Below are 17,234 nucleotides of genomic sequence, written 5' to 3'. Positions count from 1 at the left end.
CGTTGCATTTCCACCCCTGGCCGGTGATGGCGCTGCATTTCCACCCCTGGCCGGTGATGGCGCTGCAGTTCCAGCCCTGGCCGGTGCTGGCGCTGCAGTTCCAGCCCTGGCCGGTGCTGGCGCTGCAGTTCCAGCCCTGGCCGGTGATGGCGCTGCAGTTCCAGCCCTGGCCGGTGATGGCGCTGCCGAGCTGCTGTTCCAGCACCCGCCATTGGCGGCGCCGGGCCGCGGGCGGGCAGGCGGAGGGAGGGAGGCCGTTCCGGTTGCCTGGTGATGGCGAAGCTGCGCATGGTCTGGTGTTGGCCCGTCCTCATCGATCGGCTGTAACCCGAGCCGCAGGAGACATGAGTGAGGGCGCAGGCCTGCGAGACGCCGGCACTGCGCGGCCTCCTGCCTAGCGCTGGCGGCCATGGAGCGCTACGTGGTGGTCCGGACGGTGGGAAGAGGCAGCTATGGGGAGGTGCAGCTGCTGAAGCGCGGCGGCGACGGCAAGCAGGTAAACAGCGGGCGGCCCACGGCAGCGGGACCCGCATCACCGGGTCCCCGGACCCACAGCACCCGGACCCCGGTCCAGCCGGCATCTTCCTTAGTCCCCCCGAAAGGCAATCAGTCATCACCCACCCTCACTTCTCATCTCCTCCTCATCCCCCTTGCACTCACACCCCCTCCCCTCTCACCCCCTCCCTCTCTCCCCCCCCTCTCCCCCCCCCCCCTACCTCCTCTCCCCCTCCCTCTCACCCCATCCTCTCTCACCCCTCCTCTCACACCCTCCCCCCCCCCATCATCATCCCCCTCCCTCTACCCCCATCACCCTCTCACCCCCTTCCTCTCACACCCCCCCCCTCCTCTCGCCCCCTCCCCTTCAACTCTCCTTCTCACGCCCCTCCTCTCTCCCCTCATCCTATCTCCCCCTCCTCTCTCACCCTCTTCCTCTCTCACCCCCCTCCTCTCTCACCCCCTCCTCTTCCACCCCTGCTCCTCTCTCGCCCTCTCCTCTCTCATCCCCTTCCCTCGCACCCCCTCCCCTCACTCTCAAGAGTGTTTTATGGTCGTATATCCCAGATAGAACAATGAAATTCTTACATGCAGTTTCACAACAGAATCTCACTCTCTCACCCCCCCCCCCCTTTGTCCTCACTCCTCCCTGCCTTCATTGTCATCCTCATTCCCCTTCATCCTCGCCTGAACCCTCGCCCATCTCCTCACCCACAGCCCCTGCCCATTCTCATCCTTGTTCACACAACCTGTCAATGGCCACTCCCTTCATGCTTATCCTCACCCGCCCTGGCCCCATCTCCCTCGCCCTCCCTTACCCTCAAGCCTTTGCCCCCCCCCCCATTGCCCTTGCCCCCCCCCCCTTTGCCCTTGCCCCCCCCCCCCCCCTTTGCCCTTGCTATTGCTCCCCCTTCTGTACACCTATGCTCTTTCCTCCCTTAATTCCCTGCCACCAGCTCAGTAAGCAAACTGTGTTTCCATGCTGTATTTCTCTATCTAGCAACTGGATTCCATAACTTTCGAGTTCGAAAGGCCATTTTACAGGCCATGAACAAAATCATACAGAAAGCAAGCACTGAATTATAGGGTTTTTTTTTTAATGTATGACTCTACAGATTTAAAAAGTAGCAATTTGTTATGCCTGATTAGGGAGTTGCAACATTGGCCATTGTTTTAAGATGTGCTCCAAATTTGAATTGTGATCTAATAAACCATATATGACAAATCACAATGCAATTTGTAGGAGGTAGTTTGGAACTCCTTCAAGTTTAATCTTTCTGAAGAGGTTTGAACATTGTCTTCGCATCAACTCCCTCTTCAACATTACAAATCTTGAGAGGGCACATTGCATAATCACTGGATTAGGAACAGAACCAAATCACCTGTCCAAAATATAAGATAAACATTGTAAAACGACGAGGTTGTTAGCATTGTATTTCAGCTTCAGATTGAATCCTTGCACTTCTGTTCTAATGTTGTTTCCAGAATTTGACCCTACTTTTATGATCATTTACAGTAACCATAAAGAAAGAGAAAAAATTAAAAAGCAAAAGACATTCTATATAAACTTCCTCTTGGTAAGGTACATATTTGCTAAAAAAAAATTAATTTAAAATTTGGTATCTAATTTGCTTGTAATTTGCATTTTCAGAAAGCCATTGGGAATAGTTAATGTGAATAATACGGACTGAAATCAGTCCCAGATAAAGGGAGTATTACTCTGCTTTTGTCTTTGTTGAGTTTGTTTGTTTGTTCCTGATACATGGAGCATAAAATGGGAAGGTTTTCATTCCACAGCATTGACATCCTGGTCAGCACAAGTTTTACATTTCAGAGTTAACTTTGTGCCACTTTATGTTTTTAATACTAACAACTTTTGAAACTGCAAAGCTTGTGTTCAAGTAAAGACTTTCATAATCAAAGCATTTCTCAAAGTGTTTTATAACCAGTGAAGTACTTTTGAAGATTAATAGAGTTTTGGAATAGTGGGGGAGATTTTAAGCATAGCATAGTCATACAGCATGGAAAACAGACCCTTCAGCCCATCTAATTCATGCCAACCAAGATGCCCCATCTATGTTATTCCCACCTGTGTTGTGCCTGTGTTTGGCCAATACCAATCTAGATCATTATTACCCTGTGCCTGTCTAAATGACTTTTAAATGTCATCATTAAAGGACATGTCTGAAGAAGAGTCTCGACCCGAAAAATCACCCATTCCTTCTCTCCAGAGATGCTGCCTCTCCCGCTGAGTTACTCCAGCATTTTGCGTTGACATCAGTCTGAAGAAGGGTCTCCACCCGAAAAGTGATCCATTCCTTCTCTCCAGAGACGCTGCCTGTCCTGCTGAGTTACTCCAGTATTTTGTGTCTACCTGTCTTGAAATGTTATAGTACCAGCCTGAGCTACCTCTTTTTGCAGCTCATATGTTATATCCATCACTGTGTGTGAAATAGTTGCCAATCAGGCTCCTATTAAACCTTTCCCCTCTCACCTTAATTCTACTCTTTACATGCTCTGGGCAAAAGCTATGCACTCACCTATAAGCACATAATTGTATACACCTATAAGATTGCCCATCAAGCTCCTGCCCTCCAAGGACCAAAGTGTTAGCCTGCTCTACCTCTCCCTATAGCTCAGACCCTCGAGTCCTAGGTACGACCTCTTAAATCTTCTCTGCACTCTTTCCAGCTTAACGACATCCTTCTTATAGCAGGGTGATCAAAACGGAACACAATACTCCAAACTCGGCCTCACCCGCATGTTGTAACGTAACATCCCAACTTCTCTACCCAAAACCCTGATGGATGTAGGCCAATGTACTGAAAGACGTCTTTTCAACCCTATCTAACGTGACTTTCAGGCAACCTTGTACCTGTAATTCCTAGATCATTCTGCTCTACTACACTCCCCAGGTCCGTGCCTTTCACTGTGAATGTCCTGCTCTGGTTTGACTTCCCAAAATACAAACCCTCAGTTATCTGCATTAAACTCCATTAGTCAATAGTCGGCTCACTTGCCCAACTGATCAAGATGCTGCTGTAATTAACTTGACTATCTATGATACCACCCACTTAGGGTCGTCTGCAAACTTAGTAATCAATCAGGTACATTCTCATCTCAAGTTCAAGTGAGTTTATTGTCATGTGTCCCTGATAGGACAATTAAATTCTTGCTTTGCTTAGCACACAGAACATAGTAGGCATTTACTACAAAACAGATCAGTGTGTCCATATACCGCAATATAAATATATACACACATAAATAAATAAACTGATGAAGTGCAAATAGCAGATAATGGGCCATCAATAATCAGAGTTTTGTCCAAGCCAGGTTTAATAGCCTGATAGCTGTGGGGAAGTAGCTATTCCTGAACCTGGTTGTTGCAGTCTTCAGGCTCCTGTACCTTCTACCTGAAGGTAGCAGGGAGATGAGTGTGTGGCCAGGATAGTGTGGGTCTCTGATGATACTGCCAGCCTTTTTGAGGCAGCGACTGCGATAAATCCCCTCGATGGAAGGAAGGTCAGAGCCTATGATGGACTGGGCAGTGTTTACTACTTTTTGTAGTCTTTTCCTCTCCAGGGCGCTCAAGTTGCCGAACCAAGCCACAATGCAACCAGTCAGCATGCTCTCTACTGTGCACCTGTTGAAGTTAGAGAGAGTCCTCCTTGACAAACCGACTCTCCGTAATCTTCTCAGGAAGTAGAGGCGCTGATGAGCTTTCTTGATAATTCCATTAGTGTTCTCGGACCAGGAAAGATCTTCAGAGATGTGCACGCCCAGGAATTTGAAGCTCTTGACCCTTTCAACCATCGACCCGTTGATATAAACGGGACTGTGGGTCCCCATCCTACTCCTTCCGAAGTTCACAATCAGTTCCTTGGTTTTGCTGGTGTTGAGGCCCAGGTTATTGTGCTGGCACCATATGGACAGTTGATCGATCTCTCTTGTGATACGTCCCACAACAGTGGTGTCGTCAGCGAACTTGATGATGGAGTTCGCACTGTGACCGGCTACGCAGTCATGAGTATAGAGTGAGTACAGCTGAGCACGCAGCCTTGAGGTGCTCCCGTGCTGATTATTATCGAGGCTGACACATTTCCGCCAATACGAACAGACTGTGGTCTGTGAATGAGGAAGTCGAGGATCCAATTGCAGAGGGATGCGCAGAGACCCAGTTCTGCGAGTTTGGTAACCAGCTTGGAGGGGATGATTGTGTTAAATGCCGAGCTGTAATCGATGAATAACAGCCTGACATATGAGTTTTTGTTGTCCAAGTGGTCCAGAGCGGAGTGGAGGGCCAGCGAGATCGCATCCACCGTTGATCTGTTGTGGCGGTAAGCGAACTGCAGTGGGTCCAGGTTTTTGTCGAGGTAGGAGTTGATTTGCTCCATGATCAACCTCTCAAAGCACTTCATCACCACCGGCGTTAGAGCCACTGGTCACCTTACTCCTCTTGGGCACTGGTATAATTGATGCCCTTTTAAAGCAGTTAGGGACCTCAGACCTCAGAAGTGAGAGGTTGAAAATGTCCGTAAAAACTCCAGCCAGTTGGTCCGCACAGGTTTTTAGAACACGACCGGGTATACCATCAGGTCCAGGCGCTTTTCGAGGGTTCACCCCTCTGAAGGATTTCCTGACGTCGGCCTCTGTAACTGAGACTGAAATACCATCACAGCGAATGGGGGCTCCGGAAGCACAAACAGCAACATGCCCACCACCGAGCCCTGAGGCACACCATTAGTAGTCACCGACCTACTATTCAGTAGGCTTTTCAGCACGAAAAACCTCCTATTTATTTCCCTGTTAAAAAAAGGGAAAATAAATACAGGTGCACAACCTTTTATCCGAAGATCCAAATAACGAAAACCTCCGAATAGCAGACATTTTTTCGGTCCTTGAAGAAAGGTCCTTGAAAACGTTCACCGAGGGCGGCCCGCAGAGGTGACAGCGGAACCTCCGGTCGGACCTCGAAGAAAGGGGAACTAAATCCCCATTCATAAAAGAGAAGGTGAGGGTATATTGCGCGGGAGGGTTAATAATTGACAATATGCTGCTGCCTGCCCGCTGAGTTAAAAAGTTCCCACGCAAGACTCACGATACACTGTGTATCGTGAGTCTACCGTGGGAACTTTTTAACTCAGCGGGCAGGCAGCAGCAGATTGTCACTCGCTTCAGTTTCACCCCACCTACACCCCTCTGCTTCCCGGCCATGTGTGTGACCCCTTCCCTCCCCTCTCCAGCGCCCCGCTCATTGCACCGGCGCGGGGGCTTTGCACTGTCTTCACGTCGGCGATTCCAGCAGGATCGTGCCAGTCACCGGAGACGTCAGGACCAACGGGACACCGACCCCCAGGCCCACTGCAAGCACGGAGATCCCAGAGACCCACAGCCAACAGCAGCCCAGCCCAGCCCCGCTCCAACTACAGAGGAACCTGGGTTGCGGATGACGGGGCGCAGCTCGGGGCGTCGTAGGGGCCCATCGGGGAGCGGGTTCCTGTTGGTCCTGACGTCTCCGGCCACCTGCCATCCTCCGGGAACTGTACCGCCCTTGCAGGAGAGTGGGGTTGTTTGCAGTTGCAGAGGGAGGGGGCAAGGGCGGTACAGTTTCCAGTCTCAGCTCCAGTCCAGGGGGGTGGCCGGAGACGTCAGGACCAATGGGACACCTACCCCCAGGCCTACTGCAAGCACGGAGATCCCAGAGACCCACAGCCAGCAGCAACTCCAGCCCAGCCCCGCTCCAACTCCAGAGGAACACGTAGGGGCAGAAGCTGATGGTGTGCAAGGTACGTCTTGTTCTTGGGGTGGCGGATGAGGGGGCGCAGCTCGGGCTGTGGGCAAACTGCCACTTGTCGCCGTAGCGGCCCATCGGGGAGTGGATTCCTCTGGAGTTGGAGGGGGAGGGGGGTATTGTGCTGTTTGATCGCCCCCTGCTATCCCAGGGACAGGGAGACACAGCGGCTTTTTAGACTGGTGGGCAATCACTTCCAAAGTTCTGCCCACACAGTCAGTACACCTCTCCTACACTGCATTTCATACAAACATTTATTCTGCAAGAAAAAACTACATTGAAGACTCAAACTCGCGACCGAGTTTACTGCCGGGATCAAGGCGCAAACTCGCGACCTTGCGGATATGAGCCGAGCATTCTACCACTGAGCCAGCCATTAAAATCTACGCTAAAAAATTTCCATTCCGAAGACCGACAAATTCTGAATTACGAAAAGTGTCTGGTCCCAAGGCTTTCGGATAAAAGGTTGTGCACCTGTAGTAGGTTTTAGGTGTTAGTCGACAGATAACTATTGAACAGTATACTAGATAAAGTCCCTTGTGGGTCAAAATATATCTACAAATCGTGCTGTGGAATTGTTTTCACTTTTCTGATAGGATAGTTGAATCATTGTATGGTTTCTTCTGATGGTGGCACATTTGACATTGTGATGTTCTCTCGGATTTACAGTGAACTCCAGGTATTATTGGGTAGAAATCAGATATGGCTGAGCGGACTGGCAGGTTACAATGCTGCCTCTCAACTCGAGAGACCCAGGTTCAGTCTGGACCTTGGGTATTGTTGAGTCGAGTTTGCACAATCGCCCTGTGACTTCAAGGGTTTCCATCAGTGTCCAGTTTCCTCCCACAACCCATAAACATGTAGGTTGGTAGGTTAATTGCCAACTGCAAATAGCCCTTGTGGTTGGTTGGTGGGTGGGTGGCAGGAGACTTGAGCTGGGGGAGGGGGGGGTGGGGGAGATGGGAGGTGTGGGGAGGGGGAGAGTGGGGAGTTGGTGGGGATCAGAGGAAAAATGGGAGTGTACATTGGTGCATAATGGTCAACGCAGTCATGGTGACTGAAAATTGATTTAACCCAAAGTAAGTTGTATTTGTGATTGTTTCTGAGTCCTATCACACCATTTGGAAAATGCAACTGAATATGTTATTCATTGCTCAGTGCTCATTTTGGAGCATTGCAGGGATGTTATGACCAATTGCATCTGCCTCATCAGTGGCCACAGATCTCAGTAATATCTCATCACACAAAGACTAGCATCTGGTTAAAACATGCAAGTTTACTTTAGCAACTCAAGTTCTTTGATGCTGCTTCCTGGTTTGTACTTGGGTGATATGGGCTGTAACACTTGAAGAGATGCCAATGTGTAAGTTGTACGTGAAAGACAGCAGCACCACTAGTTGTGTAAGAGTGAAGCATAATAAATAGATACTATTTGCTTGAGATTATTAATAAGGGGTTGATATATGTTACCATATATCATTTGAAGACTAACGCATCTACGTTGATAATTTTTAGTATCTGAACCTCTGTGCCTTTGGCAAAGCATCAGAGCAACAATTGATTTTCAAACTATTCCCATTATTTCTCTATGCAGTGCCCATCAGTCTTCAGAGACACAGGCTGCCTTTAAGTAATGCTAACAAGTGAACTGCTGGTCTGTGCAGTCTGTGAACTTCAGTGGTTGCTCTGTTTCCTCGGGGTTATCATGTTAAGCTATAGACAGTGTGCATTTACTGTGCTGTACACGGTATAGTTAACAAACAAGGATTAACTACTTACCACAAATTAGGTAATTTGTCTGTCTTGAATTCCCCTTTTAATAATTCCATGTTTTGTGGGAGCTCACATAATGAGTACAATAGCCAGTGTCGAATATTTTAAACTACTTTTATGGAATTGAATAAAAATAAGAATAGAAAGTGTCCTTTTCACAGAAGTTCACCTTCTGTTTTCAACTTTCCCTTCCATTCCTTTAATCTTTGTCTACATTTCTCCAAGAGAAAAGTGTTGCAAATAAATATATTCTCCGTTTTAGTAAATGCTTTTGCTTCCCAATAAGCCAGTGAAGTAAACGGTTATGTTCATGGTGAAATGTTTTTGAATTTCCAGTACGTTGTGAAGAAGTTGAATCTGAGAAGTGTTTCCAGCCGGGAGCGGAAGGCAGCAGAACAAGAAGCCCAGCTTCTGTCCCAGCTTCACCATCCCAACATTGTCACATACAGAGAGTCGTGGGAAGGGGACGATGGACTTCTATACATCGTGATGGGTTTCTGTGAAGGTGGAGACTTGTATCACAAGCTGAAGGAACAGAAGGGCACATTGCTTTCAGAAAGTCAAGTCGTGGAATGGTTTGTGCAGATTGCCATGGCATTACAGGTATAATTCTATGCAGAAACTAATGAATGCATCTACATTAGAAACTGGGCTCTTGTCAGGTGTAAATGACAATGTGTTGGCTGCTGGTGTTGATTTCCTGGAGTTGTTTGCACAGAATTAGATCTTTTAAATAACATACATTAATAGGAAACAATATGGGACCACTGCTTTTATAGAGCACTTATTGTCGACATTTAATCCACTATGTTACCTTAAATGCCAAACATATATTCACATTTGCGTGCTCCTCACTCTCCTCTTCTGTGGCATTCCCTCCAGTCTCCATGTTCCTCAATCTTCCCTCTGTTCCTCTCCCCTTATTCCTCACTTATTTCCCTGTGCTCCTTGTTGCTATCCTCATGAAAAAAACAGCATTTGATTCCAGCATTGCATTCCCACCATTGTGTATGGAATGTTGCACTTGGCCAGTCATAAACTGAAGGATGATAAATCCCCTGGACCTGATGGTCTGCATCCCAGGGTCCTCAGGGAGGTGGCTCTAGAAATAGTGGATGCATTGGTGATTATTTTCCAATGTTCAATGGATTCAGGATCAGACCCTGTGGATTGGAGGATAGCTAATGTTATCCCACTTTTCAAAAAAGGAGCGAGAGAGAAAACGGGGAATTACAGACCAGTTAGCCTGACTTCGGTGGTGGGAAAGATGCTGGAGTCAATTATTAAAGAGGTAATAATGGGGCATTTGAATAGCAGTAAAAGGATTAGTTCAAGTCAACATGGATTTATGAAGGGGAAATCATGCTTGACTAATCTTCTGGAATTTTTTGAGGATGTGACAAGTAAAATGGATGAAGGGGTGTCAGTGGATGTAGTGTATCTAGACTTTCAGAAAGCCTTTGATAAGGTCCCGCAAGGGAGACTGGTGACTAAAATTAGAGCACATGGTATTTGGGGTAGGGTGTTGACATGGATAGAAAATTGGTTGGCAGACCGGAAGCAAAGAGTAGGAGTGAACGGGTCCTTTTCAGAATGGCAGGCGGTGGCGAGTGGAGTGCCGCAAGGCTCGGTGTTGGGGCCGCAACTGTTTACCATATATATTAATGATTTGGAAGAGGGAATTAGGAGCAACACTAGCAAGTTTGCGGATGACACAAAGCTGGGTGGCAGTGTGAACTGTGAAGAGGATATTAAGAGGTTGCAGGGTGACCTGGACAGGTTGAGTGAATGGGCAGATGTGTGGCATTTGCAGTATAATATAGATAAATGTGAGGTTATCCACTTTGGCGGCAAAAACAAGGGGGCAGATTATTATCTCAACGGGGTTAGGTTAGGTAAGGGTACAGCGAGACCTGTGTGTCCTTGTACACCGGTCACTGAAAGTTGGCGTGCAGGTACAACAGGCAGTGAAGAAAGCTAATGGAATGTTGGCCTTCATAACAAGAGGATTTCAGTATAGGAGTAGAGAGGTTCTTCTGCAGTTGTATAGGGCTCTGGTGAGACCACATCTGGAGTACTGTGTACAGTTTTGGTCTCCTAATTTGAGGAAGGACATCCTTGTGATTGAGGCAGTGCAGCGTAGGTTCACGAGATTGATCCCTGGGATGGCGGGACTGTCATATGAGGAAAGATTGAAAAGACTAGGCTTGTATTCACTGGAGTTTAGAAGGATGAGGGGGTTCTTATAGAAACATATAAAATTATAAATGGACTGGACAAGCTAGATGCAGCGAAAATGTTCTCTATGTTGGGTGAGTCCAGAACCAGGGGCCACAGTCTTAGAATAAAGGGGAGGTCATTTAAGACTGAGGTGAGAAAAAACTTTTTCTCCCAGAGAGTTGTGAATTTATGGAATTCCCTGCCACAGAGGGCAGTGGAGGCCAAATCACTGGATGGATTTAAGAGACAGATAGAGCTCTAGGAGCTAGTGAAGTCAAGGGATATGGGGAGAAGGCAGGCACGGGTTATTGATAGGGGACGATCAGCCATGATCACAATGAATGGCGGTGCTGGCTCAAAGGGCCGAATGGCCTCCTCCTGCACCTATTTTCTATGTTTCTATGTTAAAGGATAACAGTTCAGGTATTTTGTGGATTCAATGTTATGCCCCTGTCCCACTGTACGAAGTAATTCAAGAGTTCTCCCCTGATTTGAACTCAGAGAATTACGGTAATGGTTGTTCGTGGGGCTCTCGTGGACATTTTTCACACTGTTGAAAAAAGTTCAAGATCTTACCGCGTTTCCAGAGTACCTGCCGTTGGCGTTTACGAGCCGCTAAGTGATGTTTACATTTTAAACACGTCGCAGAAATTAATGTGATTCATGCATTTTTTTTTCACAGTATTTACATGAAAAACAGATCCTGCACAGAGATCTTAAAACTCAAAACATTTTCTTAACAAAAACAAACATTATAAAAGTTGGAGACCTGGGCATAGCTAGAGTATTGGAGCACCAGCATGATATGGCCAGCACTTTGATTGGAACACCCTATTATATGAGCCCTGAACTCTTCTGTAATAAACCTTACAACCATAAGGTAAAGTTCTACAGTATAGATTTACTGCGCTTTGGTTATGGGAGGGGGGGGGGTCAGCATTTCTGGTACATTTGGAATTCCGGATTAACATTCACCTCTTTCAATCCATTTCCTTTAGCTGTTGGGTTTCCTAATGTAGCAAACGCAACCATGTTTCAGATAAATTAAATGTGCATCTTGCCAGCACGTCAATATGCTCAATTGAACAACCCGGGGAAGGATGACAACTGTTCTTGCTTATTCTGTTCAAATATTTTGTTATATTCACTGTTAGCTCATTTTGATGGTAAAATTATCTCCACCATATTACCACGTGTTAGATTGATAGCTCTATACTGAATACATTTACCACAATGGGAAACACTAAGACTTACTTATAACTTTAGAGCAAATCTTTGCGATGAAGCAGAGAAACAAATGAAAGTTGCAAACTGAGTAATTGCTGTCTTATAAGCTTTTCTTTCTTTTCTGTATAGTCCGATGTTTGGGCGCTTGGCTGTTGTGCATTTGAAATGGCAACATTGAAACATGCTTTTAATGCCAAGGATATGAATTCATTGGTTTTCAAGATTATTGAAGGAAAGGTAATTTTGTGACATTTTCTCTTTTCTGCTAGCCTAACATAGTGTGTTAATCAGTTTACCTGTGCAGTGGCTCAGGTTGAAAGGCCACAGTCGCCTTTCAAGAGGTAATAAGGGTTTGGTAATAAACTGAAATTCACGAATCTGCAGTAATTGAAAATCTGAAATAAAAACAGAAAATGCAGGAAACAATTTGCAGGTCAGGCAGCATCTGCGGAAAGAAACACATTTCAGGTAGAAGATCCCTCATCAGAACCGGGGGGCGGGGTGAGAAAACATATTAACTTTAAATGGCAGAGAGGCCGTGGAAGGGATGGGTAGGGTAAAGGGAATTTCTCTGTTAAGATGAAGCAAATATTGCCCAGGTGATCCCGATATTTACAAAGCCATTTGGCAAATAACTTAATGAAGGAAGTTTAAGAAAAAAACAAAGAAACAAATGTCATACAGCTCCAGAGACCCAAATATGACCCTAATCTCGAGCACCGTCTGTGGTGGCTGCACTTTCCCCCTGTGACCTTGTGGGTTTCCTCTGGGTGCTCCGTTTCCTGCCACATACAAAATATTCACTGTTTGTTGGTTAATTGGCCTCTGTACATTTCTCTGAGCGTATAAGGAGTGGATGTGAAAGTAGGGTAATGTAAAGCTAATGTGAATGGGTGATCAATGGTTGGTGTGGACTGTGGGCCGAAGAGCCTGTGTCCATGCTGTATCTTCCAATCAATTAAAACTGAAATGCGTCAAAACTGCTGCTGAAACCCGAAACCAAAAAGCGAATGCTGGAAATACCAAGCAGTTCAGGCAATGGTGTGGAGAGAGAAGGACTATTAATATTACAGACTGGCCAGCTGATATAAACAGAAAAAGTGTGTACCTGAAATTGTTGAATTCAGTATTGAGTTTTGAAGACTACAAGTCTAGATCAAAGTAAAAATCTGGAGTAAAGGCTGCTTCCCAGTTTCTCACATATGATGAGAATTAATTAAAGGTAATTGCAACGACACCTTCCTCTTATGTGGTCATTGATTAAACTTATTGTTATGGATAAAGTGATACAAATGAACAAAATATAACTTTGTAAAGGGCCTATCCCACTTTCATGACCTAATTCACGACCTCTGCAGAGTTTGCCCTTGACTCATACTCGTAGGTGGGTCGTAGGATGTCATAGGTAGGTCGTAGCAGGTCGTGATGCTAGTCGTAGGTACTCGTGGCATCAAGTAGGTCGGGGCGTTTTTTTCAACATGATGAAATGTCCGCGAGTAAAAAAGGTCGTGAATTAGGTTGTGAAAGTGGGGCAGGCCCTTAACTTTAAGCGATAGAACATTTGTTTGAGATTAACTACTATATTTATCTAATAGACTGTTTATCATTTTGATTTGAATGATTTGTAATCCAATAGTTTACTTCAATATAGTTGTCTGTGAGTTCAAAATAGAGGAAATTAAGTTTTTAGTTTTGAGGGTGAAAGATTCAAGTTATGGATGTAAATATCTTTCAGATGCAGAGATTTTTAAAAACTTGAGTATTATAACTGAATTATTTTGTTGAGAAATAATTATGAACACTGATGTGAAATAGTGTAATTTGGTTTGTTGGACTGTGTTCTCACTCCATTTTGTTACCTTAAACAATTGACTGCACATACAGTTCAACGATACAGGATCAGGTCTTTCACTCCTCTTCTCTCCTTACCTGACACCCTTTTGTCTCTTTGTTTCCTTTTTCTCTCCTGTTATTCCCTTTTTGTTTCAGTTTTCATCTCAAGCCTTTGACCAGCCATCTTCCAATAAAAAAACCCTCCCTGTATTCACCGATCACTTGTCAGGCTTTGTCCCCTCCTCCCCCACCACCTCTTTTCCAGCTTTCTCCCCCCACTACAATCAGTCTGAAAATGGATCCCAATCCGAAATATTGCCTGTCCGTGTCCTCCAGGGATGCTGTCTACACAATATTCCAGCTTCTGCAGTTTCTTGTGTATCCGGATTTATGTCTTTATCGTGACAAAATACTCAAGAATCAATATCAATATGGAATCAATATCAATATGGAATCTCATAATACTTTCCATTTGGTTGCTATGTTTGATGTATACTTTCTAAAAAGTTTACTGACCATGATAAAATGAAAAATTATGTGTGTTCTACTGAGCAAAGCATTGTTCCATATCATTCAGCGTATTTCCAGTGGAATCATAGAAACAGGAGTAGGCCATTCGGCCCTTTGAGCATGTACCGCCATTCAATATGATCATGGCTGATCATCCAACTCAGTATCCTGTACCTGCCTTCTCTCCATACCCCCTGATCCCTCTAGCCATAAGGGCCACATCTAACTCCCTCTTAAATATAGCCAATGAACTGGCCTCAACTACTTTCTGTGGCACAGAATTCCACAGATTCACCACTCTCTGTGTAAAAAAAAAAATTCTCATCTCGGTCCTAAAAGACTTCCCCCCTTATCCTTAAACTGTGACCCCTTGTTCTGGACTTCCCCAACATCGGGACCAATCTTCTTGCATCTAGCCTGTCCAACCCCTTAAGAATTCTGTACGTTTCTATAAGATCCCCCCTCAATCTTCTAAATTCTAGCGAGTACAAGCCGAGTCTATCCAGTCTTTCTTCATATGAAAGTCCTGCCATCCCAGGAATCAGTCGGGTGAACCTTCTCTGTACTCCCTTTATGGCAAGAATGTCTTTCCTCAGATTAGGAGACCAAAACTGTACGCAATACTCCATTTGTGGAATCAACATGGTAGAGGTTTTATACATTTTAATGGCCATAGAAGAATATATTTTATTTTTCAGCAGCAAAATATAGGCCTCAAGTGTTCTCGCTAAACATTTAGATCCTTTTGGTATTTAAATGTTAAAAACACAGGGCGGTAGTTATCAACATAATATACAGGAAAACTAAGCTTTTGATTCATGTAAAATTTTCAGTTTTGAGGGAGAAAGGCTCAAGTTATAGATGTAAATATCTTTCAAATGAAGAGAATCTTTAAAACTATTAAATGATTGCTGAATCAGGAAATTACATGTTTAGATTTTTTTTTAATGTTATTACAATATATTAATATACTATGAGCTCGTATTACTTCCATTATGTTTTGCAATATACATTGTAGAAAAGTAATCCCTGAAGAAAATTAGTGTACGACAAAAGCGAGAATATGACTGATGGAGCTCAAAAGATAAACAAGACCGTACATTTAGTATATAAGTAATATACTAATGCAAGATATTGATTTATTAAACAATATTCATATCTGTGTCACTGTGTAGCTGCCTCCAATACCAAAGGAATACAGTCAACAACTGGAACAACTGATAAACAGCATGTTGAGCAGGAGACCTGAGGAGCGACCAGATGTTAAAGCCATTCTTAGGAAGTCATACATAAAGGGTCACATTGCCTCGTTTCTGGAAGCCACAAAAGCGTATGTGCATCTGATAAATTACGTAAAATAAATATGATTTACTTTAATCCATGATCCATTAAATCATGCAAATACATTTTCTATATTGAATTAACGGGTGTCAAATGTTATGGGGAGAAGGCAGGAGAATGAGGTTAGGAGGAAGAGATAGATCAGCCATGATTGAATGGAGGAGTAGACTGGATGGGCCTAATTCCGCTCATATCACTTACGATCTTAACAAGCCTGGGGCAAACTTAATCGTGGCAGTCTTGATGTTTAAACGGAAGCAAGCTGCTGACCAGCATTGATAGACAATAGGTGCAGGAGTAGACCGTTCGGCCCTTCGAGCCAGCACCGCCATTCAATGTGGATGATCATGGCTGATCATCCACAATCAATACCCCGTTCCTGCCTTCTCCCCATATCCTCTGACTCCGCTATCTTTAAGAGCCCTATCTAGCTCTCTCTTGAAACTATCCCGAGAACTGGCCTCCACCGCCATCTGAGGCAGAGAATTCCACAGACAAACTCTCTGTGTGAAAAAGTGTTTCCTCATCTCCTTCTAAATGGCTTAATATAAATTTAGTGAAGTTTATTATTGTCGTGTGGACCGAGGTACATTGAAAAGTTTTTGTTTACATGATATCCAGTCAAATTACATGATTGCAATCAATCATACATGATTACAATCAAACCGTCCACAAAGCACAGATAAAGGATAAAGGGTCGACATTTATGAGATGAAGTCTGATAACGTCCAATTAAAGATCTTTGATTTCCGGACCAATCAGTGAGAAAAGGTGACAAATCATTCACTACTGATGACTTGCGTACTTGCTGAGAAGAAACTATCCCTGAATCTGGAGGCATGTGTTTTCAAATTGTGCCTCCTAACTGATGGGAGAGGGGAGAAGAGGGAGTGACGAGAGTGAGATTGGTCCTTGATTATGCTGGAGGCCTTGCCAAGGCCGCGTAGTGTAGATTGAGTCAATGGAAGGGAAGTTGGTTCACGTGATGGTCTCAAACCAGGCTATGATGCACCCAATAGAATGCTTTCTACAATGCATTTGTAGAAGTTGGTAAGGGTTGGTGGAAACATATGGAACTTCCTAAGCTCTGAGGAAGTAGAGGCATTGATGTGCTTTCTTGGCCATAGATTTGATGTGGCTGGTCCAGGACATATTGCTAGTGATATTGTTTGGAACTTGAAGCTTTCGACCATCTCCACATCGGCACCATCAATGTACACCAGGGTGTATGTAGAGCTTTGCCTCCAGAAGTCAATCACAATCTCCTTTGTCTTGCCAACGTTGAGGGAAAAGTTGTTGTCTTGGCACCAAGTTACAAGGTTTTCAATCTTGTTTCTGTACTCTGCCTCGTCATTATATGATATACGTGTCCACTACTGTGGTGTCATCTGCAAACTTGTAGATTGCGTTGCATTGATGTTTGGCTACACAATCGTGAGAACAGATCCTTGCGGGGCACCAGTGTTAAGAATTATTGTAGTGGATGATTTGTCACCTTTTCTCACTGATTGTGGTCTCTTGGTCAGGAAGTCAAAGATCCAGTTGCAGAGGTGAGTGTTGAATCCAAGTTCCCTAAGTGTGGACGTGAGCGTGGTTGGGATAATGGTATTGAAACCAGAGCTATAATTGATGAAAAGGAATCTGATATAGATGTCCTAAGATAAACACAAAATGCTGGGGTAACTCAATGGGACAGGCAGCATCTCTGTATAGAAGGAATGGGTGATGTTTTGGGTTGAGACCCTTCTTCAGTCTGACCTGAATAGTCACCCATTCCTTCTATCCATAGATGCTACCTGTTCCACTGAGTTACTCCAGCATTTTGTGTCTATCTTCAGTGTAAACCGGCATCTGCAGTTCCTTCCTTCACATTGGTGTCCTTCTTATCCAGGTGTTACAGGGATGAGTGTAGGGCCAGGGAGATGGCACTTATTATGGTACAAGGTGAATAATGTGTCATAACCAGCCTCTCAAAGCACTTCATGATGGTGGATGTCAGGGCCACTGGACGGTAATCATTAAGGCCTGAGATCTTGCTTTTCTT

General features: G+C 44.9%; 1 protein-coding gene across 1 annotated transcript in view; it reads left to right on the top strand.

Annotated features, from left to right (window-relative positions):
• Positions 1-203: 203 nt before the first annotated feature.
• The window catches only part of nek4 (NIMA related kinase 4), a 40,341-nt gene continuing 23,310 nt past the window's right edge, over positions 204-17,234 (top strand). The window contains exons 1-5 of the mRNA XM_033037314.1: positions 204-496; positions 8,396-8,662; positions 10,962-11,159; positions 11,636-11,743; positions 15,025-15,179. Of these exons, the coding sequence (XP_032893205.1) occupies positions 410-496; positions 8,396-8,662; positions 10,962-11,159; positions 11,636-11,743; positions 15,025-15,179 (815 nt within the window). The 5' untranslated portion in view covers positions 204-409. The remainder of the gene's footprint in view (positions 497-8,395; positions 8,663-10,961; positions 11,160-11,635; positions 11,744-15,024; positions 15,180-17,234) is intronic.

This window comes from Amblyraja radiata, chromosome 18 (genome assembly GCF_010909765.2).
Source record: "Amblyraja radiata isolate CabotCenter1 chromosome 18, sAmbRad1.1.pri, whole genome shotgun sequence".
NCBI lineage: Eukaryota > Metazoa > Chordata > Chondrichthyes > Rajiformes > Rajidae > Amblyraja > Amblyraja radiata.
The sequence above is the reverse complement of the archived record's forward strand: the minus strand, read 5'-3'. Positions and strand labels throughout refer to the sequence as shown.